This window comes from Chelonia mydas, chromosome 8 (assembly GCF_015237465.2).
Source record: "Chelonia mydas isolate rCheMyd1 chromosome 8, rCheMyd1.pri.v2, whole genome shotgun sequence".
In the NCBI taxonomy this organism is placed as follows: domain Eukaryota; kingdom Metazoa; phylum Chordata; order Testudines; family Cheloniidae; genus Chelonia; species Chelonia mydas.
This window is the reverse complement of record NC_057854.1, coordinates 77,694,318-77,719,763: the sequence shown is the minus strand read 5'-3', so window position 1 is coordinate 77,719,763 and position 25,446 is coordinate 77,694,318. Positions and strand designations below refer to the sequence as shown.

General features: G+C 41.7%; 2 protein-coding genes across 4 annotated transcripts in view; both read right to left on the bottom strand.

Moving 5' to 3' along the window:
* The window catches only part of LPAR3 (lysophosphatidic acid receptor 3), a 36,406-nt gene extending 31,316 nt beyond the window's left edge, over positions 1-5,090 (bottom strand). The window contains exon 1 of the mRNA XM_037907630.2: positions 4,867-5,090. The gene's annotated coding sequence lies outside the window, so the exon portion shown is untranslated. The remainder of the gene's footprint in view (positions 1-4,866) is intronic.
* Positions 5,091-15,899: 10,809 nt separating this feature from the next.
* MCOLN2 (mucolipin TRP cation channel 2) overlaps positions 15,900-25,446 on the bottom strand; it is a 43,846-nt gene continuing 34,299 nt past the window's right edge. For all 3 annotated transcript variants that reach the window (XM_043521364.1, XM_007068735.4, XM_037907092.2), the window contains exons 10-14: positions 24,678-24,779; positions 24,439-24,561; positions 20,681-20,887; positions 18,922-19,040; positions 15,900-16,886 (exon numbers count right to left, since the gene is read on the bottom strand). In XM_043521364.1, the coding sequence (XP_043377299.1) occupies positions 16,850-16,886; positions 18,922-19,040; positions 20,681-20,887; positions 24,439-24,561; positions 24,678-24,779 (588 nt within the window). In that variant the 3' untranslated portion in view covers positions 15,900-16,849. The remainder of the gene's footprint in view (positions 16,887-18,921; positions 19,041-20,680; positions 20,888-24,438; positions 24,562-24,677; positions 24,780-25,446) is intronic.

Below are 25,446 nucleotides of genomic sequence, written 5' to 3'. Positions count from 1 at the left end.
CTCTATTTTGGCCAAATAGCTGGGACAAGCCTCCTGAACTCTCATACCTCACAGTTCTTCTAATTAAGCAGTCATTGGAGCTTGCAAAGCAGTGCTGAGCACCAGTGATATCTAGCCACATATATGGGTAAAGGTAAAACTGAGAAAGATGTTAACAGGGTGCTGCAGATGGAGCTCAGAACATTATTACTGAAGAGATTGCCTAGGCAATCATTGTCCAAACTGCTATTGTCAGAACTTCAGGTTATGCCTTAGGGAGTACTGCCTCAATGAGAGATCTTGCTTGCATAGTCATTCCCAGAAAAAGGAGCTTTCTGTCTCTTCTACTTCACAAAGATATAATGTGCTTTCAGTCTGTAAGCTGCCCTTCATTTTTCTGGTTAGAAAATTGATGCCATAGCTCCTTTACTTTCCAATGTTGTAAAGACATTATAGAATGCCCTCCTCCTGAGATTGGTTTCAAAAACTGAAGTTTGGAAAAAATGAAGACTGGTAGGGACCACGCTGTTCAATCTACATATAAAAACAATATCCATTTACCCAAGTGTGAGCTAATGCGTTTTCTAAACTCCACCTGGACGCATCTGAAATAACCCAACAGCATGATTGCACCAATAACCCAAGAAATGCATTCAGCTCAAAAAGAACAAAGAAGGGTGTGTAATGCAGCAGAAGCCAAAAATGTTAATATGTAACCATAACAGGGAATTTAAAGAGGTAAACACTTTGGGGTTTGTTTTTTAAATTAACTTGATCTTTTAAAAATAATCAATCAATAGATTATAAGTACAACTGAAAGAGAAAGTCTCAAAACAAGTTTCAATTTACAAAAATCATGACCTATCTATTTGGAACTAAAAAACATGTAAGCTCATCCCAGAATGTCTCAGAAGTTACAATAATGGCTTTTCTATGTTACTATCCCTGGGAATTGACACGACCTTTGTATGGAAGAATCTGGAGAAGCACAGGATCTCAGAAGATTCATTTTTAGCATCTTAGTTGATACCTTTAGAATTCTCTGTGGTTGGAATTTTGTGATACTTAGTTCATTTTTCATGGAACTGGGAATATACTTTTTAAAAAGCATTATTTAAAAAACCCAGCTTGCACAAATTGGAAGACAAAAGGGCTGTAAAAAGTGTAACCAGATAATATTTTAAGCTCTTACTCCTAACCTTTTTATGTCCAATTTTGAATAGCTTTATTGCTGTTTCCATTAAAATGTTTCACCTATGTAATATTAATTTGGAATTATTCTCTAATTAGAGAGCCCTAGATTCCTGTGACAACCCTATGCATTTCTGAGGTAATGTAGTTTTTAAAGCATACTTTTTTTTTTTTTTTAGTTAAAAATCCATATGGCATCACAATTTGATGTATGAACAACATAAGTCATTTGTCCTTGAGTTATTGTCTTTGGTGCCTAACATCTGAGGTTTTATTATTTAGCAAATAGCCTTGTATTGTACCCAACACATGTAGAGTCAACAAAGGTCCTTAAGAAAAGACTACTACATTTCTATACCCTATTCTCTCCCAAGATAGATTACAGATCAAAACTAAATATGTAATTGCATGGGCCGTCAGAGCAATGCTACCAGCCACCCACAGCAACTTGTACAGAAGACTGATAATGATTTATATCTAATGCAGGTAGCAATATTATTGGGACTCAAGTGGAAAGTGCTATTCTGTGCGAATGATACTTCTGTTCCTTTATAGGAAGTTGCAGACTAAGATGGAAGATCTAGAGCTGCAAGGCACGTTTAAAATAGTGTTACCAAGGCAGACCTAGTCTGAAGTTTAGGCTCTTTGAGCCCTTAAACTTTATTAATGTCTAGTTTAAAGCTACCTTATCACAGAGTCATTTGCAATGCTCTGATCCACTACAGAAAACTGTTAAAGGCAGATACCCAGTAACTCACTAGTTACCACAAGATTAGGTTCCAGGCTTTGGTAATTTAAGATCTTCTGAAATTATGGTTTAGGAAGTCTCCATATGGAGTCCAAAATAAAAACTTCATAGCAAAGCTTTCCTTTAAAGTCTTCCCAAGTGGGGCTCTGAAAGGAGCTGGCAGGCTATCCTTTAAATGTGGAAACAATCACAGCATTTTAAATATTTAAAAGCCAATCAGACAGCTTTTATATTTTGTTACATTTTTTCAGGCATATTTTACAAATACCTGTCCTCTGGCTTTTAGGCTGTAGAGCACACATACCATTCTGTTCTTCCGTCCTTTCTGCCCCACTTACTGATGATCAACAATTCTACTTTAATTATTTACTGTTTTGTGCATAACTAATGTACAATGAACACCCAACCCACCCAGAAACAAAGCCTCCCTTAAAAGAAAATGTAATCAGTACAATTAAACTAACGTGATTCTTTGGATAGGATTGCTTTTATCATCCCTCAAGGAGAGGACTTTGATCTATGGTAGGTACATAATTGTAGGTGACATAACATGCATGTCTCCTCAGCTCTGGCTTTTCCTCAGAATCATGTCATTTGAAATCAGAAGATATATGGCCATGAATCTGACTTATTATGAGAATAACTATAGCTCAGGGAGGAACAGATAACTTTTCCTTACATGCCCCCCCCCAAAAGGAAGATAAAATATGCAAACCATTTTCCAAAGCAACTTCCAGTAGATTTGGTCTTACTGCGTCTATCTTCTACTACATCACATATATGCCAGGGAAAACATTGTCTTGATTTGTGTCGTGTGCAGCACTGATCCATCAAACTCAGAAGCTGTATTTGGGTAGCTGATAATGTACAGTTGTGTCCGGGGGGGCGGGGAGGTTCCAGAAATTACTGGACTTCACAATAGCATCAAGAGGGCAGGCATGCAGAGTCTGTTTTTTAAACACACAGGTCTCTCACATTCATAGGTGCTAGAACTAGGGGTGCTTGAAGTGATTTCCATCAGATACAGTGTTTACAGTTTGGTTCAGTGGCTCTCAGCACCCCCACTGTACAAATGATTCCAGCACCCCTGCTCACATTACTGACAGAAACCAATAAATATGATCCCTTCATGCTGATAGCAGCTGTTTCATTGTTGCTGAACGCTCCTGATTAAATTGCACTGAAATTAAAATAAAAAACATTGACGGTGACCTAGCCAACTCTCATTTTTGCACAATATCACATTTTCTGACATACTTCTGAGAACTGCATAAAGGAGGACAAAAACCAAAATGCTTGCCGGTTTTCTCAGTGTTATAGCACAAAAGTTACATGTCTGGCTACAAATGGCCATTCTGGATTAAACAGCGTTCCAAGCGTAAGGAGCAATGTATTACAGCCCATACAATGTTCTCTTCTAAATTTTCATTACAGCAGGATGGATAATATGCCTACCTGCCTGACCCTCCATTGCAGAGAAAAATAAAATACGAAGAAGCAATGTTTCCTCAAGTACACCCTTGACAAACACATATAGCAAATTAATGTCATTGCTCTTTTTCAGTTTACTTTTCATTTGTGGAAAGTTGCCACGTTCTTTAATGAAGCCCAAGCCTGAAGCAGCAATTTATCTAAAACAGCTAAAACATTTTATTTGGAGTAAAATAACATTTTAATTAACATAATATTGTAGTGACTAGTCTGCTGATGCATGAGTTGTGGAAATGCGATACCTGTAAATTCAAATATTTGCATAATAGACAACCGAAAAATATATGGTCATATTTACATTAAGTTGTGTAAACTAATCACTATCGCCAGCGATGATGAGAGTGTTGCAACAGTTATTTGTGCCAAATCATGCAATAATTTGTAAACAAAGAACTGCAATTTCACACAGCTGCTAGTGAGTATAAGTCTTTAAAACAATGACTTGTTTAAATAAGTGACTTGCCCTTCCATTCACCAGTAAGTGGTATAGATTTCACAGTACATTAGTTCACATCATCTTTTTAAATTATTAATTTATTCTTAACAGGTCAACACAGGAAGCACACGTTTTGCTGTTATGGCTTAACTGAGTGCTTACACTAAGTAGTTTATTTCATAGTCATAGCATTAATAATTTTATCAAAAAGGTACTCTTGTAATGTGCCACCCCTGCTGCCAATATCAGTATCAGGCTTTTCAGAAAGGTAGGTTTGAAATAAGGTGCGAAATACTTGCTCCTCCTAGTGAGATAATGCTTATCTATCCTGACAATGGGCAAAACGCTGCAGAACAATGTGTCTAGAATAGAATTCCAGGTGATTAGATTTCTGAGCACAGATATTCACGTTATCCGAGAGCAGGTACTGATTACGCATTGCATGGCTTGAGCTATTTGTTCTAGCTATCCAGGTTCTCATAGTGCACCCATCGCTGTGGTATCACAACTGGACTGCAATCACGAATAACAAAGTGCCTTGTGCAGGAGCAGAGATTTTGGTGGTCAATTTCCCGCGGACAGATCAGCCACTACCTGTGTTTGACAGTCAAGCTACAATAGTCAGCGGTTGGGCTTTTCAAAGCAGTGCCGGGGGGATCTAGGTCCATAGCTCCCTTCCAATGTAACACCAGGGGAGGTATTACAGACCCACCCCGCCCCGGCCTGGATTTGAAAGTTTCAGCCACTGTCATAGGGGAATTGGGTGAAATGCTGGCGCCAGTGGGTGTTTTCCCAGTGACTTCACTGCGGGCACGACTTGCCCCGGAGAGGTCCCCAGCACATCCCGCTCCCCGAGCAGCCGCAGCCCCCGCCCGGTCCCCGCGGAGCTGCGGCCGGCCAGGGCTGGACTCCGCGCGGCCCCTGCCCAGAGGGACTTTCCGCAGCTGGGCTCGCGGGCTAGCGGCTCCGACAGCCCAGCCCGGCCGCGGCACCCCCCGCCCCCGCCGCGGCAGCTACTCACCGCCGGCCACCTGCTGGGTGCAGTCGCCGTCCCGCTTGCCCCGCTGGTGGGAGCCCGGCGTCTGCCCGCCCCGGCATCCCGCGAAAGGGGCGGGGGCAGGACGGGCGGGGGCCGCCTGCCCGCGCAGAGCCAGGCGAGTTTGGCAGCAGCGCCCGGCTCCGGCCGAGGGCGTGAGCTGGCTGCGCTCACCCCTCGCAGCCCGGCCCCGCCGGCGGGGCTGGCTGCCCAGGCAGGGGAGGCGAGGGGAGTTAACCCTTGCGGCGCTGCCCACGCCTGCTCTCTGGGAGCGCTCCGGGAGCTGCGGCTGCCTGCAGGAGCCCGTGGGCTGCCCGGCCCGTGGAAGCGCTGGGCGTTCGACACAGCTCTGGTGGGAGGGCGGGAAACGCTGCGCCTTCTCCAGCGGCCAAGGGCATTGCACTGGGCAGATGCCCCCTCACCGGGGCGTTCCAAGCCAGGCCTGGCGGCCCTAGGTTGAATGGGCCTCCCCCAGCTCCTTTCCCACCACAGCCACCTTCCGTGATGCTTTTCCGTCCCTGCCCCATCCTCCAGCAACTCCCAAGCCAAGAGGAGTATCCAAAGCCCAGCCTTCCCTGCAGGGGGGTGGTGAAGGTAGTCAGGGCCTGATATTTCCTCAGTAAAGACCCCAGGATTTGGCTTAGGGAAAATAGCACTGAGGGCGACATTCTGCTTTTGGACATTTGCTTGGAACAGCCATTAATATCAATGGGATTGAGCCGTCACAAGAGAGGTCAGAATCACTGAGCCCAAATTAAGGGACTACTGATAAATGGTGGTGCCATTGCCTATCTCCCAGAACACAGTGGCAGTATGTGGAAGTGGGAAAGTAAACCTTTAAGTAGCTACTTATTGTAGTTGTTGAATCACATTTATCATGCTATCTACGTAACTTTACCCACAATATTAGGTAATTCATTGTTCTCTAATCATTTCTCCTTGACTTAAACAAACACTTCAGGCATAAACGGGCTTGACTAAGGAAGGGAGCAAATGGTATGTTAACACTGTGCTGTTTTCATGCTTTCAGAGGACAAGGCAAAAATTAATGCAGCCAAAGGATCTGTGATGCACCTACTGTTGTTACACTTCTAAATGCAAACGTTTAAGTGACCTTCTAGTGACATCAGATGACCATTCTGAATGTGGACATAAGGGCATCTTATATTTTTTTCCCAAAATGTTGTTATTAAAGGCCTCCTGTCTGAATGAATTCCCTGTGCATCACTCAGCATAACATCTTGGTGGAGCGTGAGGGGGGTGGAGGGGGGAGGGAAGGGGGTTGTTACAAATGCTTCAACCCTTTATGACTATACAGAATAATTAAAAAAAAATGTGAGAAGCTTGATTGTCCCTCCCCCTGCCCAATTTCTCAAACGTCTGATAAACATTAGCTTCACTCTGGCAACAAAGTACATGGCTTTTTTCCCTAAAATGTTGTGTAATTCCCTAAATGGAAGCACACTGGGGCATGAGGAGGTAGGTTTCTATTTTAGTGGGTTTCTTTTCTGTTCCATTTGCTATTGTGTATGTGCAGTGGAGGCTAAAGTGATCTGAATTGTTTGGTGAAATTGACTCTTAGGTGTGCATTCTGAGCCAGTTTACAGCAGCAGGTAATGATCAGAACGTATTTGATTGAAAACAGGAGGCGGCTCTGCCTGCTCAGAGGAGGCAGCATGGTTTATGAATTGTGAAGTGTGGGGTAGTGGCTGAATTGCAGGAATACTTTCAAAAATGCTGCCTTCTTTAAGTTTTGAGGCCTGAGACACTTTGGATGTGGGTACTTCAAGATTAAGAAGTCATTATTATTTAGACCTGGCTTATAATTAGCCTGTGGAACTCATTACCACAATACGCTATTGAGGCCATCTGGTACTGATCTCTGTCAAAGACAAGTTATCAAACCACTGGTCTGATCCCATATGGCAGTTAGTGACAATACGTGAAGCCAAACTTATCAGGAACACTAAAGATGGTGAATGTTAAACTTACCAGTAATGGAGCAGATTGGTTCTCCAAAGCAGTGCACACAGGAAGGATGCAGAAGAAAATAAGTCCAGTGACAGATAATATCTGCACAACACAGAAGAGGAAGCAACAGAAACACATACAGGAAGCTAAGTAAAATATGAGTACACAAAAGCATTACTCTGGTTCCCCAAAAACTCAGTGATGGGAAAAATGTCTGCAAGGATATCAGCTACACTTATGAGAAAACCTCCATTAGCAGTTAGCTTTGAAAACCACATCTTCACATTTTTACAGAACTGTGGACATGACTATTTCCATCCATCTTGGACCACCGTGGCCAATTATCTGTTTGCAAAGGGTTTTGTGTGCTCACAGATCAAATGCCATAAAATAATAAACATGTCTGTTGACACCTGGAAGGGTATTTGTTTTATAAGTGCCTCATCTTTCTTTTCTCACTGACTAAATTTGTACTGGGAACCAAACTTTGTTTCTCGCCCCCTTTTTTGCCGTTGCTTCTCCAGAGAGTTTTGTTTTTAATGAGCAAAAGAATATATTAAAAAGAAACTTGACAAAGAGTAAGTTTTAAAATCCATACACAAGATAGAAAATTGGGAAAATCTTTAATTCCTGACCCCACTCGTAGCAACAAACTGATTTATCCCAGAGTTATCCTCCCTCTTTCTGCCCAATTCATTTAGTCACAGCATAGTCCAGCATAATGGATAAATTATCATCCTGGCAGCAGATTTGATGCCAGACACTAGCTGTTGGTTTTTGGGAATAAAATGAACAAGAGCAGCATTGGCGCAGCTACAGCGTTTTAAGTGTAGACCTGCCCTCCGTATATGGGCACTAGTGAGACTAATGCCAGAGTACCGTGCACAGTGATCGTGTTCACACACTAAAAAGGATGTTGAAAAAATTGGAGAGGGTGCAGCATGGAGCCACAAAAATGTTTCAAGGGCTGGAGAAAATGTTTTACAGTAAGAGACGAAGAGCTCTGTCTGCTTAGTTTATCAAAAAGAAAATTGAGAGGTGACTTGATTACCATGTACAAGAACCTTCAGGAGAAGAAAATACCAATACTAAAGAGCCCTTTAGTACTATCAATCAGTTAAAGGCCTAACAAATACCAATGGCTGGAAACTGAAACCAGACAAATTCACTGGCACAAATAATTAATATTGTTCTGCTATTTAATCACCTTCAAACTTCCAAGGGAAGTGGTGGACTGTCTGTCTCTTGATGTCTTCACATCAAGACTGGATGCTTTTTTGGAAAATATGCTTTAGCCAGACAAGTTATTGGGCTCCATACAGGGGTAACTGGGTGAAATGTAATAGCCTGTGATATACAGGAGGTCAGATTAGATGATCTAACCGTCCCTTCTGGCCTTGAATTACAGTAACTCCTCGCTTAACGTTGTAGTTATGTTCCTGAAAAATACTACTTTAAGCGAAACGATGTTAAATGAATCCAATTTCCCCATAAGAATTAATGTAAATGGGCGGGGGGTTAGGTTCCAGGGAAATTTTTTTCACCAAACAAGAGAGTATATTTTTATTTACACACACACACACACACACACACACACACACACACACACACACACAGTATAAGTTTTAAACAAACAATTTAATACTATACACAGCAATGATGATTGTGAAGCTTGGTTGAGGTGGTGGAGTCAGAGGGTGGGATATTTCCCAGGGAATGCCTTACTGCCAAATGATGAACTCGCACTGAGCTGAGACCTCAAGGGTTAACACATTGTCGTTAATGTAGCCTCACACGCCAGAAGGCAGCACAAACAGAGGGAGGAGATTCAGAATGGCAGTGGCTGCAAATATTCCCTGTGGAAACTGAACGGGATGATGAACCCATGCTATCCCACTGGAGTGCACCCCTCCCTCCACTTTCCAAAGTGCTGGCGGGGGTGTCATAAATATAAAGGGAAGGGTAAACCCCTTTAAAATCCGTCTTGGCGAGAGGAAAAATCCTCTCACCTGTAAAGGGTTAAGAAGCTAAAGGTAACCTCGCTGGCACCTGACCAAAATGACCAATGAGGAGACAAGATACTTTCAAAAGCTTGGAGGAGGGAGAGAAATAAAGGGTCTGTGTCTCTGTCTATATGCTGCTTTTGCTGGGGATAGACCAGGAATGGAGTCTTAGAACTTTAGTAAGTAATCTAGCTAGGTATGCGTTAGATTATGATTTTTTTAAATGGCTGAGAAAAGAATTGTGCTGAATAGAATAACTATTTCTGTCTGTGTGTCTTTTTTGTAACTTAAGGTTTTGCCTAGAGGGATTCTCTACGTTTTGAATCTAATTACCCTGTAAGGTATCTACCATCCTGATTTTACAGGGGTGATTCCTTTACTTCTATTTCTATTAAAAGTCTTCTTGTAAGAAAACTGAATGCTTTTTCATTGTTCTCAGATCCAAAGGTTTGGGTCTGTGGTCACCTATGCAAATTGGTGAGGATTTTTACCAAACCTTTCCCAGGAAGTGGGGTGCAAGGGTTGGGAGGATTTTGGGGGGAAAGACGTGTCCAAACTACGTTTCCCAGTAAACCCAGTTAGAGTTTGGTGGTGGCAGTGGTTATTCCAAGGACAAAAGATAAAATTAATTTGTACCTTGGGGAAGTTTTAACCTAAGCTGGTAAAAGTAAGCTTAGGAGGTTTTCATGCAGGTCCCCACATCTGTACCCTAGAGTTCAGAGTGGGGGAGAAACCTTGACGGGGGGGTGCGAGTGTGAGAGAGAGAGAGACAGACACACACCATGGGTGTGTGTGAGAATGTGAGAGAGAGAGAGACAGACACACCGAAGGTGTGTGTGTATAAATATATACTATATATAAAAGAGAGGGAGACCAACCGAGTGTGAGAGAGAGAGAGATACATTGTGTGTGTGAGTGAGAGAGAGAGAGAGAGATATGCGCATTTCCACTTTAAGTACTCTGACCCCACTCTAAGTACACTGCCTTTTTAAGTAGATCAGCAAGTTGAGACAGCAGCTGCTGCCAGCAAGCTCCCTCCATCCTGAGCCCTGTTGTGTCATCGTCCCCCGCTCTGTGGAGATAGGGTAAAGAAGCAGGGGGAGGGGGCACACTGACATTAGCACCCCTCTTCCCTGCACTTGCACAGCAAGCAGGAGGCTCAGGGAACAGCTCCAAGGCAGAGGGCAGGAGCAGCACATGGCAGTGAGAGGAGGGACAGCTGAACTGCTGGCAACTGATAGCCTGCTGGGTGGCTGCTGCACAGGGAACTTGGAGGCTGATAGGTGGGCTGCCTGGTTCCAAGCCCCCATCAGCTAGCTGCATCAGGCTGCTCTTCCTACATGCAGTGGACAAAGCAGGCAGCTGCCAAACGACGTTATAAGGGAGCATTGCACAACTTTAAATGAGCATGTTCTCTAATTGATCAGCAATGAAACAATGTTAACTGGGACTTAAGTGAGGAATAACAGTATCAATCTGTGAACCCGCACAGCTGTTTTCTGCTTTTGTCTATTTAGGCCCTGATTCTGCATTACGATCCAAATTGACGGATTGCTGAACCCATACGGGGGGCCTCACTGACTTTGATGAGGCTCTGTACCGATCACAGTCAGGGCTTGGATTGAGAGTTCTTTGGGACAGTGATTGTGCCTTCCTAAAATGGTGATTTTTTTTTTGATTTTTTAAAAATAATTTAAACAGTGCCCACATATTCAGTAATAACAAACACTGTAGCAACCTGATTAAATTAAGACTTCAAGGTCTAGATTCAGATCTACGTGCTTTTGCAAATATATCCAGGGATAAAGAAACACTGGGAGAGAAAGTAGGTCAATTAGTGAGGAGGATGCAGTTCATGACTACACTGATTGACATATTGAACTGTTTATTTTTTGTTGTTAGACACAAGTTTGGGCAATTAAGAAGGGCAAAGAAAGACCTTGTAAAAATAGCTATTGATAAAAAGTAGTTAAGGGAACATGAAAAAGTTGAATATATAAAGAAGTAGGTCAAGATTTCATGCAGCATAGGCTAAGGGGCTCTACTAACAAAACCAACAAGTATTGTTATTAATATTATTTCTGAAGCCTTTTGGAGGACTGGGAAAATACAATACAGATGCTCAAGAAGAGAGGAGTGATCCTGGCAATTTCCATGTGGTAAAGTTCACTTCAATATTATGTGAAATTACATCTGTAAAATTTGATAGAGTAAGGGCAGCACGAGCAATAATCACTCACCCAGATTGAGCAATATGTAGAAAACTGGACGTTTAATATGTGTTTGATGAAAAAGACCACCCCTTTTTTTTTTAGAATATAATTTCTGAAAACACAAAGTCCTGGTTATTCGTTCTATCAGTAGTTTGGGACTTTATTATGATCTATTATTTGTATTGTGGTAGCACTTAAGAGCCCCAACCATGGACCAGGACCCCATTGTGCTAAGGACTGTACAACAGAATGAAGAGACGGTCCCTACTCCAGAGAGCTTACAATCCAAGTAAATTCTCCCCCACCCATGTTACACCAATGCATCTGTCTCTTTTTCCAGAATCAGCAAAGTAAGGGGTCTAAATTAAAATTTAAAAAGCAGGGCTTGGGGGCCAAAGAAATCTGGGAGTTTGTTAATGTAAGACATAAGATGAATGTGGAAGTTTACACAAAAGCTGCCAGTTCTATAGTCCACCCTGCTGAAGTCAAAACGAAAGAGCAGAGCATTCATTTGCAGCATGAAGGCATCTTCCTTCTCGGAAAGGTGAGGAATTGGGAGATTTTAAAGAAAATGATTGTTTACAGCCCATGTAAATTGTGCTCTGCTCCCAAAAATGTCATGATTCATGACCAACCACTGAGACATTAATATAGGTTAATTCTAAATAAAAGGTCCCATTTACACCTGTGCCATCAGCATAGAACATGAGGTAATACAGCAAACACCAAATAAAGACTCTAAATGTGGGCACATGCATTCATTGTCCACCAGGTCAACCCAACACTTCATTGTAGATAGTGTAATACCTGTGCATGATGCAGTGAGCTAAAAAGTTTATTCTCTCTTGCTGATATTTGTAGATCACCAATCACCATGGCATCTAGGCACTAGCTTTCAGTGCTACCACTGCCCTTCCTTGCTTTGGAGTGTGTGTCAAACCCTATGTATTTCTTTAACTTTCATTAATTTATTTTTTTCTAAGTAACATCCCAATAGCTTTGGAATAATGTTACCTTGCTTGTTAATGGATGAGAGTAACTTTCTTGCTGTTTCAGGTTCATCAGCATTTTACTTCTACATTATGATGACCTCATCCATTATATTTTATTCCTAGAAGTGCACTTAAAAAAAACCCCAAAACCAATAATGCTAAACCACATCATCAAATGTCAAATGCAGACTCTTACTAAACCAGGAATTTAGAAAGTTGCTGTTCTTTTTAGCTACGCACTGCCCTGCACCTCCCTCCCTGACCTGGAACAATTAAATATTGATACCTCCACCTTGTCGCCTCACCCACAGACATCTAGAGAAACCCATCACTTCATCCTGCTTCGCAATCATCATTGTACTCACCTGCCAGCCAAGGCCACTGGAGACTGCAGAAGTTACTGTTAACACCTCTTCAATAATTTACCCCACCACTGCTGGAGAATAAGACCTTGTCTGCAAAGGAAACTTTTTCAGTATAATCTAAAGGTTTGAATTTAAACTGACAGTTATTCTGGTATAACTCTCTGTTGACACCCTTAGGCCAGCTCTATACTGGAAGCACTTTGCTGGCATGGTACACCAATATCCATATCCAGGCAAAACCTTCTAAGCACAGGGCTGGCCTTGGTAAGATTATCATGAGGGCTGCTGTCCTGCAATTAAAAGTGGTGGTGTCACACACACACACACACACAGCCTGCAAAGGACTGCTTTAAATATTGGCCTTGTGGTTTTCAGTTCTTTATGATGTATAAAGAAGGCCCAACAACGAAATAACAAAATTATGATTAAGGTAAGAAAGCCATACACAAACTCAGGAATATGAAGTCTGGTCTTTGCTGGCAGACCACTGGAAGGTAGAAAGGATGTTTATTGAGAGTTCTGAACACTGTCATTGAAGGGCTGCAGGTGTTACGCTTCCTATATTTAAAGTGCTAATCATGACAAATGGGTGTTAAAATGAAGTTTGACACAGTATGGCTAATAATCCCTTCCCCCACCAAACAGTTTAGTTTATACCCTCGTGGCTCTTGTGCTGCAACTCTTGCACTACTGTTTTAGCCATCAGAGTCTGCCAAAGACAGGAGCTGAATTTCTAATATAAAAAGCAACAGAAAAAAGGATTTATTTTTCAGAAACTCACCCTTTTGCTGCTGCTTGATGCCTTAAAATGTACCACAATCAGGCACAAGCCAGGTTTTTTGTTCCTTTTCAGGACACTCTAAAAGTAAGGTATGAAATACTATTAATTTGAATAATTTCTCTCTCAAAGGCAGGAATATGTCCAGAACCAGCCTACGTGTCTCCCCAGTCCATCATGACAGAGCCAAAAAACCACCTTTGTTTGTTTGTTATATTTATGTACTTACAAGAGATGCACGGAAGGCAGCCAACCATCCAGGGCAATCCAAGTATCGGGAGCATGGTGGGAAAAGGTCGAGAGTCAGGAGTAGGAGAAGGGTCTGGTGTGGCAGACGAGTTGAGGAGCACAAATAGGGAAGTAGCGGGAGTGATAAGAGGGGGCTTGGAGACCAGCACTATCACATATTAGGATCACTTCACCCACTTTATATGGCAACAACTGTCATCAGTAGCACAACAAATGGATCAGGTTTTTTTTATTCAGTCTTTAAATGCCAAAGACATATTAGAAAGTTATATACAATTTGACATTGCCTTCTCTAACAAATTGATAGTAACATATATATTTAAAAAAGCCAAAAACCCTACCAAAACAAAAAACTCCACCACACATGCTGCTTCCCATTGGGAAAGGATGAGAAAATCACCACCACATGACAGACATGTGGCATGTTACTTAATGCTCTACTGCAATACCCTCATTCTATGGCAGCGGTTCTCAAGCTATGGGTCGGGACTCCAAAGTGGGTCGCAACCCAGTTTTAATGGGGTCGCCAGGGCTGGTGTTAGACTTGCTGAGTCCCAGGGCTAAAGCTTTGGCCCTGGGTGGTGGGGCTCAGGTTACAGGCCTCCCACCTGGGGCTGAAGCCCTTGGGCTTTGGCCCCCCTGCCCAGGACGGCAGGGTGCAGGCAGGCTTAGGCTTCGGTCCCCACTCCTGGGGCCATGTAGTAATTTTTGTTGTCAGAAGGGGGTCGTGGTGCAGTGAAGTTCTCTGTTCTATGGTGATGAGCATGGTATAAGAGCTACAGGGGATAGACCAGCAAAGCATTCAGGATTTTGGTTATGCTCATTTTCAAACCCTCCTTGCCTTTCTCTCTCCTTCCACCCCACAACCAAGAGCCCAGGGATGCTCAGCATCCTCAGCACTTATGGACTATGTAGCTCAATGCAAGGCCCAGCTGCGAATGCTGTAGCAACAGGGTTAGCTCCCACAGCTTGAGAGAGTTCTTTCGGGAGTGCCAGCCTGCAGCTTAGGAGGAAAAGCACTTAGCTTTACGTAGCCCATTCCATATTCACCATTTCCCTAAGGTGCTTTGCAGAGCGAGGAATAAAGTTAATAAATCAATCTATTTTCCTAACTCCAGTAGTGGGTTTGCCATCGGAGCATCTGTCAGTTAGAACCTGGGTTCAGACCATCACGGCTGTCATTCATTTTCTACCAACATTAGATTGTAAGCTATTTCCAGACGGGGCAGTAGCTCAAATCCAGTTTACAGGAGTAAATCCAGAGCCATCAAGGGAGTTCACTCCAGTTACACAACATAACTGAGCACAGAATTTACCCTGTACCGCCTCACGTGGCATGTTCATAAAGTGCTGTGCAAGTTACCAGTAATTCAAGAAATAAGAAAACAGGTTTGGTTTGATTTTTTGGCAACACATCTTGCAGGACCACCATCTTGGTACAAAGGAACACACATGTTCAGGGATTGTTTAATCAAGGTGCTTCTGCTGGAAAACATGGGGTCTCGGCTGCCCAGCCCCAGAATTAATGTATTCATCACTTAACAGTCTCAGCAGAGTTTCATCCTTCGTCTGACAACTATTTGTAAATAAATCACAGCCAAAATTTCCTCTTAACTCGCTAGACCATATTTAAAGGCTCTCACCAAGACATGAGTTACATTCAAACAAAATATGGATAAACATTGTGTTTGAGATTTTTAACAGTAACTAGAAGTTCCATACACTGAATACTGATTTTAGCACTTCTTTATGGAGCTTTTTTAGTGAAAAACCTTTTTAATGCAGAGGATGGTATGTCTAACTGGGGGAGACAGCTTCATAGTAAAGTGCCCATTGCCTATAAAACATTTCATTTTTTATAGCATCTTTTATCCAAGGCTCTCAAAGAATGTTTTACAAATGCTTCTAGGGGTCTCAATGCTCCCGTTACATCAGATGTAAGCACTTTCCTTCCCACTGGGAAAGAGGACCTAAGGTCAAAGCAGAGCCAAGAATAGAAATGCAGAAAACCCAAGTCCCAGTTTGTTGCTCTGATCACCAGAGCACACAGTCTTCCTAACTTGTGACTAACCACCTTTGCCATCAGGCAGTGTATGCTTGCTCAGATTAATCAAGATGCTTGAAGCAGTAATCCATCTCATCTGAAGGACCGCGGTTACAACCAAGATTTTCAAAAGTGAGTAGTGATTCTGAATGCTTCTATTTTGGGGTTCCAGACTTGAAACACCTTAAGAAACCTGATTTGCGGAAAGTGCTGAGCACCCTTCCCTCGGAAAATCAGGCTGTTTTAAGGGGTCTCAGGTTGGGCACTCATATCAACACAAAATCACCAACCACTTGAAAATCTTGGCCTGTATGAACAGTCTTTGAATCTGCCACTATATATTCTCCTTCTCTCAACCTGTGCTTGGAATAGAAACATCAGTAAATCAGTGCTCCAAGTAATGTACTTTTAAAAGGGATTTATTCAGTATAGAACTACCATGTCAAACTTGAAGGGTAAACTAGGCAGAAATTAGGTGAGTTTTCATTAAAAAGTTATCCCTTGTGTGATATCTGTGCTGAAAGCTTACATTCACATCATATGTGACTTATTTCCCAATAAGTAATGTGATGAAGTACCCAAACAAATATACTATGTGCCTATTACACACACTGAAGATTTTTTACATAATGGAGTAAGCCCACCGCCAGAAGACAAAGGAAGTGGGCAACTACAAATTGCTTTTGTTTTGTACAAGATCTGGTAGGCAAGTTTAGCGATATATAAATGGCTTAACAGTTTTAAATCAATTTAACGCACATGAAGACAATTATTTTGCATTTTTGTACAGCTCTGCATTACACAAATTTATTTCAAGCAACTGAATCATGTTTTATGTCAAATAGGAATTACAATCTCCATTTCCAATACATCACTTTAAATGAATGACCTGAAACACCCCTTACCAATAACTGCAATATTCAACATTCTACTTAAAAACAAGTGTGTTTATTCCTTTTTAAATATGTTCCTTAATATAAATATTTAAGAATCAGAAGATTAGTTTGGGGCCTGATCTGAAGAAGGTGCTGAGCAAACGACAGGTCCCACAGACAGCATCTCTCAGGTTCAGGCCTCAGACGGTAGAACACAGAGTGGGAATGGTCATCAGTTCATCATTCTAGTCCAAAGAAAGGTAGCTTTTGAACTTCCAATGTGGTCAGCCAGCTGCCACCAACCATTAGCAGCTTTTTGCCCTGCTCGCCTCCCCAAACTATTGAAGTAAATAGGGTCATAATGTTTACAAGGAAATAGCCCCAAATGACAGATCTTCTTGAAATCTGGGGGGCTGTTTTTCCACAGCCGTTTGTTCCTTCTGAACATTCTTGAGCAGTGAATTTCAGCAGTAGGTTGTCAGTTAATAAGTATCAAGTTGTCATCACTTCCTCGTCTGTAAAAAGGGGGCAGAGAGAAGAAAAAAAGAGAAGGTATTTTTAAATTCTGTACTTAATAAGGACAACATAAAATCCTTGGTATATTTAAAGTTAACCATGCTCAATTTCCCCTCTTTCTCTCTCTTTGATGATTAAGGAGGATCTACCTATACTCCTTGCCTTTATGACACTCTCAGAAAAAGGAAACAAGTTTTTTATGGATTGACCTTTTGCGAGAAAACCAAATATGCTAAGTACCCATGAAATCAATTCGGTCCCGGTAATTTACTGTGGTCACTAGCAACCTCTGATTAGCCTGAAGTCACAGCACCTTATTTGTTCATCCATCAGCCAGATGATGTTCAGGGAAACAGAAAGCGCTAAAAGTGACTAAGCTGCACAACTGAGACAACAGATCCACCAGTCCGAACTTGTTGTAACATTTAGGGCTCCCCTGACTGACATGCTCAGCTAAAGACGTGTGGAGACATATAGTTTAAGAAAATATGCCCTTCACTGGGCAGCAGTACTGTAAGCCTGCCCATCCTGGTAAATGCAGCAACATGCCTTGCTCCCTACCTCCAGGACAGGAGATAATCCCCCTCGTTCCCTGTTGCGATTTGTAATTTCCTACTTCAGCGCCGCAGCACTCAGCTCCAACTAGTTTCTACTAACCAACAGCAAACCAGTGCACTGGAAATGCTGGGACGCCAAGGAACCCAAGTCTCTGAGCCTAAAAGAAGCTCCAGGTTTCAAACCAGCTGCAGGTCTCCTGCTGGGGAAGCTGAACTCGTTTCCTTCTTTCAGCGAACAGTCCGTTAAGGAGAAAAGGATCTAGAAGCCTGCTTGCAGCCTGCGAGAGTAGGTTTGAAGCTGCACTTAAGTTCACTGTACCTCCCACCTTTGAAGTGTCCACAGCAACTATCTGGAGATTTAGGTGTTCTTTTATTCCCCTCTCCCCCTCAAGCCAGCAGTTTTTCCTCAACTAAAAGACACTTCAGCCTCAGCCCGGGGCACAGCAAAAGCAGAAAGCTTTGGCTCACAAGAACCTTACTGTACAAGATCCATTGTTATAGATTTAGGAACACAAGATTGGCCACACTAGTTTGGGTCAGTTGATCACCCAGTTCTGCTACACTCCTCACATGATACCATGACCTCAGGCTCCATCTGCCTCCAACCCTGCTGTGTATAAACCTCAATGCCATTGCCACCACTGCTACAGCTGTCAATGCCAGCAGGCAGCAATCCACAGCCATCTACCTACCACTTTAATAGGGATTAAGAGGTGGGAGTGAGTTCGATACTATAGGATAAATGGTCCCTACTCCTCTTTTTCCCCACCAAGAGAGAGAACATGACAGCCTGCTACTGGCCCCTTAACCCCTATAGGGGTCTGAACCGGATGAAATGCCTTCCAGTCCCATCCACATGGTCCCAACACAGGCCTTGCTCATAAATGATGGGCACTTCCAGGCAGCTCAGTGGAAGTGACCAAGGTTCTCAGGGAAATGCTCCCATTAAAACTAGAGGGGAGATAGCTGGGAATAGTTTCATCAGACAAATCTCAAGGTTTGGGATGAGGGATGGGTCACTTAAAATGAAAGAACAAGTTCTCTCTTGCTCCCTTCTACTGCTACCTGCCAACAGGTCTCCCACCTGGAAGTCAAGATGGTCTTGGAGCCTAGCTTTGCTCCTAACAGTTTTCAGTGCTTCCCTGACCTGATCAGCACAACTCACTCCTTCAGAAATATTAATGATGCTATTTAGCTCTTATATAGCGTTTTTCATCCGTAGGTCTCCAAGGGCTTTATAAAGATTACAGCCAAACTCAAAAAGGTATCTTTCCCTGCCCCCTCCCCTTAACAAATTAGTTATTTTCTAATGCTAAATACAACAGAAAGGGATAAATATATTTAAGAGTCTGAACGTGCTATAGTTAGATTTCTGGGCGTGCCTGCCATAGTGAAACCCATACTTTCCAACGGACAGCTAACCTCATGGGTACTTATGAGAATTACATAGCTCATGGAATCACACTGCTATACTGACCTCCTACAACAGCAGATGAAAGGCATGGAAGCCTGTGGTTCTTTGCTATAGTCTGTGCTACTGCATTCTTTAAGGAATTCATGAAGATCTGTTACTGGAAAGCCGTTTTGCTGGTATTTCTGAAAAACAGGACACCTCATTTCCAGTGCATGAAAAAACCATTCCTTTTGTCATTGCTCGAAACCTGCCTCCATTCCACACTGCTCTCCCACACTTTTATCAGCTTTAACATCTAGATTAATAGTTGAATCAAACCGTCACTACCGCAGCAAACAAAGTGAGGCTAGGAGAGTGTGGAGGTGGGAACAGAAGAATGAGCTAACGGAAACTTATATTGAAAAAAGAAAAGACACTGTTCAGTTATTCCTTTTCGCATGTTACTTGCATAACCATCCAGTTTATTCCTGCATGGTTCTATTTAACTGTTTTTATGTTGACTTTTTTCTCCTACATAGTCACCATAAATGAGTGAGTTCTCCACAAATTAAAAATCCCAAGCTCTAAAGACCAACAGATTTGAAGCAGAGATAGAGAGCAGCCACTTAGAAGTTTGGTCAACATTTTCATTCAGAGAAAGTGCTATATAAAACAGATAAATCAACCTATTCTTCTCTGGGAAGTTTTGGGAAAATTCTATGGCCTGTGTTATACAGGACGTCAGACTAGATGATCACAATGGTCCCTTCTGGCCTTGGAATACTGAGCGGCTTCTCCTTTAAACCATTGGATCCACCTGAGATGATTAGGCAAGGCGAGAGAGAGAAAACAGAAGTGATCTCACTTTGAATATCAACAAAATTACTGCAATCCTATACAGAGAAACTTGCAAAACAGAGTCCTTGGTCAGCTGGATAGTTGTGGTCCAAATACTGCCACTAACAATTTACCACTATGCTGCACATGTATTTCCATGAGAACTAAAACAAAGAGACAACAGCCAAAGGCCAGTTACTGAGTGCAGCCTTCTCACTGGTCACTCTAACCACCAGGACTTAAGTATATAGAAATACAAGTGACTACAAATGTAAAGAAAATACTGATGGAGGGCAAGAATGCAGGGAAGAAATCTAGAGAAGGGGATGTTTTTAATTCCACTCCATCTTTCACCGGAACTGGATAAAGTGGTTCCAGATCACAGTTCATTAGTACTAGACTCAGTGGGTCTCTTTCATACCATGCACTCTACTAATTATCGAGCCAGTAATTTCTGTGAAGCACAGGGAGCAGAGGTATTCAAATCTGTACTGCTAAACAATTTTAACTGAACCGGATACCCCCTTGCCTCCTTCTCCCCCAGCAGTGTTAACAGACATCTTTCAAACATCACTCTCTCCTGGCCTCAACGAGACTTTTTGATACTGCAAGAACACTCTTGCACTCCATGAAAGAATTCTCTAGCTGTAAGCAACTGCATTCAATGATTTTAAGCTTAATATATCTCCCTGCTTCCCACTCAAGTCATATTCTGACCCAAATGTAATACAGCCAGTAGAATAGATTGTGGGAAATTGGGGGGGAGGGAGGTGTGATACCTTAGGTAAGTTTTCCAAACTAATGCCTGGATGGAAATCACGTAAGGGAAATTCTCTTCTATTTTTTACCAGATCTTAAGCTAAAAGCTTTGAATATCTTTACCATACATCATAATCAGTCAACATCTGAAGAGAGCTTCCATTTGTCCAGCTTTATGGTTTAAACTAACATGAAATGCTAAATAATTGATTAGAAGAAAAATACCATGAAAGACAAAATGATTTACCTTTATGGTGTCATAAGAGTCTGTAATGAGTGCAATAAAAAGGCTGAGGATCATGTATATAAATAGGCTAATGAAGGAATACAGATATAATCGACTGAACAGCCACACCAAGGTGCTCTTCTGCTGGATTTGAGCAAATGTTGCAAACATGTCATCACCGTTGACCAAAGAAAACAGACATTCAGCAACTGTGTTCAGATCTTCAAACTAGACAATATTGAAAGATCAACATTAGAACCCGACCGCCACATACAGTCAGGTTAAAGGAAATAAAGACAGACATTTTCATTAACAGTTTTCCCACAAATTTTTTACCCACAGCCACTACTCTCCTGCCCCACCTCCCCAAAAAACCTCCCACAACCACAATCTCTCTCTTTTGTGTATTTCGTACATTTAAGACTGGCACAATCATTTGGCTTGGGAGGCAGAGAATTCATTTTCCATCTGTGCCTGAGTGTTTTGCATTGGCATCAGTTGTAGGAAAGGTGCCAAGGGGCAAAAGCATCTAACAAACAACCACCACTAATGTTTAATGCTTTCATTAAAGGGTCTCAAATTACATTATGCATGCGGGAAATAAGCCCAATTTAGAGATGAGAAAATTAAGGCAGAGAGAGATTAAGTGACCTAGGTCACACAGTGAGTATGTGACAGAGCTGGGAACAGAATCCAGGTCTTCTGATCCCCAGACTCTTCTTATTCTTTCAATAAAACATTTTAAAATCCCCTTCCAGCAGCACATTGGTAAAGATCAGTTTCGTTTTTTCTGCACTTGGGAGAAATACGACATAAGTGGAGCCACTACAGTTCCTCTAGCCTTTCTGTGGCGAAATTAGAGACCATACTTCTCTTTAACAAAAATACTGATATTTGAAAGAATATCCTCCAGCTGTATTATCTCATTCCATTATTTGGTGAAGGGGTTGGGGATTATCTTGCAAATGATCAGGTACATTTGAACCCAAATTTAGGTTTTATTGATAAAAGGTTTTCTAAATCCCAGTATAGCAGCAAGAAAGAAAGTTATGGCAAATGGTAAAGATTTTATTCAGTGGGTTAGGGTGCTAACGGCCCTTCACAGCAATAGCTAAAGACAGTGCGAGCAGGTTCAGGCCTTATATCAAACTCCACTAGGCAATCTCCTATTTTGCCTTTTCACTTTGCCTTATCCAACTCTACCTACTATCAAAACTGCCCATAGTTTCACATTTTCTGGGTCCAAAAAGAATGCTGGATAGTCCAGAAACCCAAAGTAAACAGCATTTATGTCAGGCATTCAGAGTAGCTGGCTGATGCCATGTCAAAACATGTCTTCAGAGAAGATCAAATGCTATATATGGGCAATTCCCATTAAATGACCTATGAGGAATGGTTGAAAAAATTGGGCATGTTTAGTATAGAGAAAAGGCGGCTAAAGGGGACGTAACGGTCTTCAATATGTAAAATGTTGTTATACAGTGAGCAATTGTTCCCCAGGTCCACTGAAGGTAAGACAAGAAATAATCTGGTTAATTTGCAGCAGGGGATATTTAGGTTGGATATTAGGAAAATCTTTCTAACTATGAAGGATAGTTAAGCACTTGAACAAGTTATCTAGGGAGGTTGTGAAATCCCCATCACTGGAGGTTTTTAAGAACAGGTTAGACAAACGTGCCAGGAACGATCTATGTATATCTGGTCCTGCCTTAGAGCAGTGGGGGCAGGAGGAGGACTAGATGGACCTCTTGAGGTCTCTTCCAGTCCTACATTTCTAGGATTATGTATTCTATGAAGTGTGGGGAAGGAGTAAGACATATTTGCTGTAAGGGATAATAGGAAAGAGTGATTTTAGAACACGAGTGGTCCAATACACTGCCATCTAGAGATCCATGTTCAGCTCTCTTGTTTCTGAGCTGGCAGGGCTGCTCAACGAACCATCTCGCAAAAGAAACAGCTAGAAAGGCTTCACCTTGCTCATGGTCACTCCTTGTAGTTGTCACATGGAAAGGGCAGAATCTAGCTCTTCTCTGCTGAACAGAGATTCTCTACTACATGAGGCCTGAAAGAGGCTGGGTAGAAATAGAAGGGTAACCCTTGGGATTTTGAAACTCTTCATGAAAAAATTAAGAGGGAATCCGTAGAGTACTTTTCCCCACCCAATTCCAAGTGGCAAGGTCTGTAGCTGACGTAGTAGATGGTAGCTGATTCAATATGACTTGTGGGAGGACTGTCCTGTTTCTCTTACTTCTTTACTACTTACCAATCCTCCTTTAATTTTAAAAATAATCTTCTACTACTCACTGCTTCACATGAAGTTGCTTGCCTGCATATCCTACCTTTGCACTACACTTCAGGAGACAGAAAATGTAACTGACAAGCAGGGAGTACTGCTTCTGGGAGTGTCAAGTTGGTGGGACATGAAACTAGTTCAACCACTAGACAGCATTAAGGGATTTTGAGCACAAAGCTTGCAGTGGCCCTCTTGGTTAGTTAGTATGTATGAGAATCAAGTCATTCCTACTTTGGGCTGCAGTTTGGAGCATTCAGAACAGAATGGGAGCATCCTCCTTTCAATTCTGCTCAGTCTGCTGTACATGCAGTCAGCCAGCTGCCACAAAAACACACGGTAAAGCAAGTGCCTAGAATAGGCTGTTCTATACAGTACAATACTGCCATCTAGTGAGATTTGGGGCAAGTTGCTAGAGCCTCAAACAAAATGAACTGAGCCATAACATTTAATGACAAGAAAATCATACAAGACAAAAAGTTTTGACATCACAGTCAAACATCTCATTGACTATTCTTTCACTTACTCAAAATCATTAGATGCTTGCTATTTGCCATTTAGGGTAAAAGTGATATTTACAACATGTCAGCTAAAAGTGACAGGTCCCCAGAATATAATCTGAGGGATGTATAGGGTATTATGGGATTTCTGCAGGAAATTCTAAAAGCTTTTAAGAAGTATTCGGTCATCAATTAAAATGCATTAAGAGCAAAGGATAAATAAATGTAACTTTTTTATGTCTGAGAAATCAAAGTTAAATGTTTGTGTTGTTGCACTAATTTCATCATATTGCACATACTCCAGTCAAGAATGAAAACCAGTATAGACATTTCTTATTACTAATGAGCATTAGTAAATATGCAAATTCTAAATGTTCATAACACCAGTCTCTCTTCTCTAAACTTGAACTGTTGTTCTTTCCTGTGCGAAGAGCTTTATAAAACACGCTAAAGCCTTTAGCGTCCCACATTTTTGAATTATGCAGGCACAAAAATTTAGTCTGGAATATAGGGAAAAAAAGAAGTATATGTAATATTTTGCATCTCCATTGAAAAAGAAAAAAAAAAACAAGTGATTTTGATTAAAAACTTTCCAGTTCACCCTACATTTGGGCCAAGATCAACTTTGCCAAGTTTCACCCAGAGGGGAAGGTCTGGCAAAAGCTATGAGCAATACAAAACCCTGCTGAGGCAACACGGGGATCAAAAGTATCAGTGCGCAGGCTATGGTAGAGCGCTCACCATTGACAGTAGTGCTGAAGCCACACCAGCACTAGAACAACAGTGGGGGAATTTCTGAAAATCCTCAGTGTAGTGTTTGGAAAGGCAGTGAGAGTTTAACATATAAAACTTAAAGCTGTTGTTAGGGCTCCATAACGAAGGCTGAGTTACGTTTTACACTTAAGCAGCAGGAATATCTTCCCCCAAATGATAGCACTTACTCTGAGTATGGAATGATTATATATGCACATTTAGAAGAGCTTACATACCTTTTCATGATAAGGCCCTAATACAATCCAGCCACAGAATGTATAGCCAAGATATATCATCCCAGCACAACAACAAAATCTTAGAACTTTGGGCAACGATGCTTGCATTGTTAAAATGAGCACCTGCAAAGGGGTGGGGGAGAAGGAGAAAGAGGACAAGACACACATTAAAGAAATTAGAATAAAAACAACAGAACAAAAATAAGCTGAAACTATTGAATATTTGATTCTAGGCTTACATTGTATGTCTGGAAATATCCTAAGTATCGGATGACTCCAACCCAAACAAACAAAGTCGATGTTCCAAGTAAGATGCTGCAAACATCATAACTTGTGAGGTTCTGAGGAATGCCAAAAAATAAATAAATAAATAAAAAAAGCAGGTGAGTGAAGTAACACCTGTTGATAGGTATCACAGTTTATGACTATGCAGGTAAAGAATGATACATGGAAATTTTTTAGGTCAGATTTTAAAATTTCAGTGGCTTCAGTTGAATTCTAATGCCTAATGGACACAGCCACATAACACCAAGTCAATATGGTTGCTCAGGAGAGGTGACTTATACAGAGAAGCAGTGGTATTGTGGAGATGGAAAAAGGTGCACAATGATATAAAGAAATTTGCATGAAGCCTGCAAGCACTGTGTGGATTTCACTTTGGTTATAACAGGCAGTTTTGAAATTAAGTTCTCAAGGAAGTTCATTGTTTGCTATTTTTAATCATATGGCAATCTAATTTTCATTCACTACTTAAGCACTAGTTCACAATTAATAAGAGGGAGACTTTGTGACTAAGGCCCTGTCTACACTACAACTTTAAACAGCATTTGTTACCAGCTGCTGGCATGGTCAACTTTCACAAGCTTTCTGCCCACACACGTGGTTAATACTGTTTATAATCACAACAACTAGTAGCTCATTGCCCCTTCTTCAGGCCGAGGCCGACACATGACGGTAGCAAGTTTGTAAAACTTATTCTGCTGTATTTGCCTTACTGTGCCTGTGTAA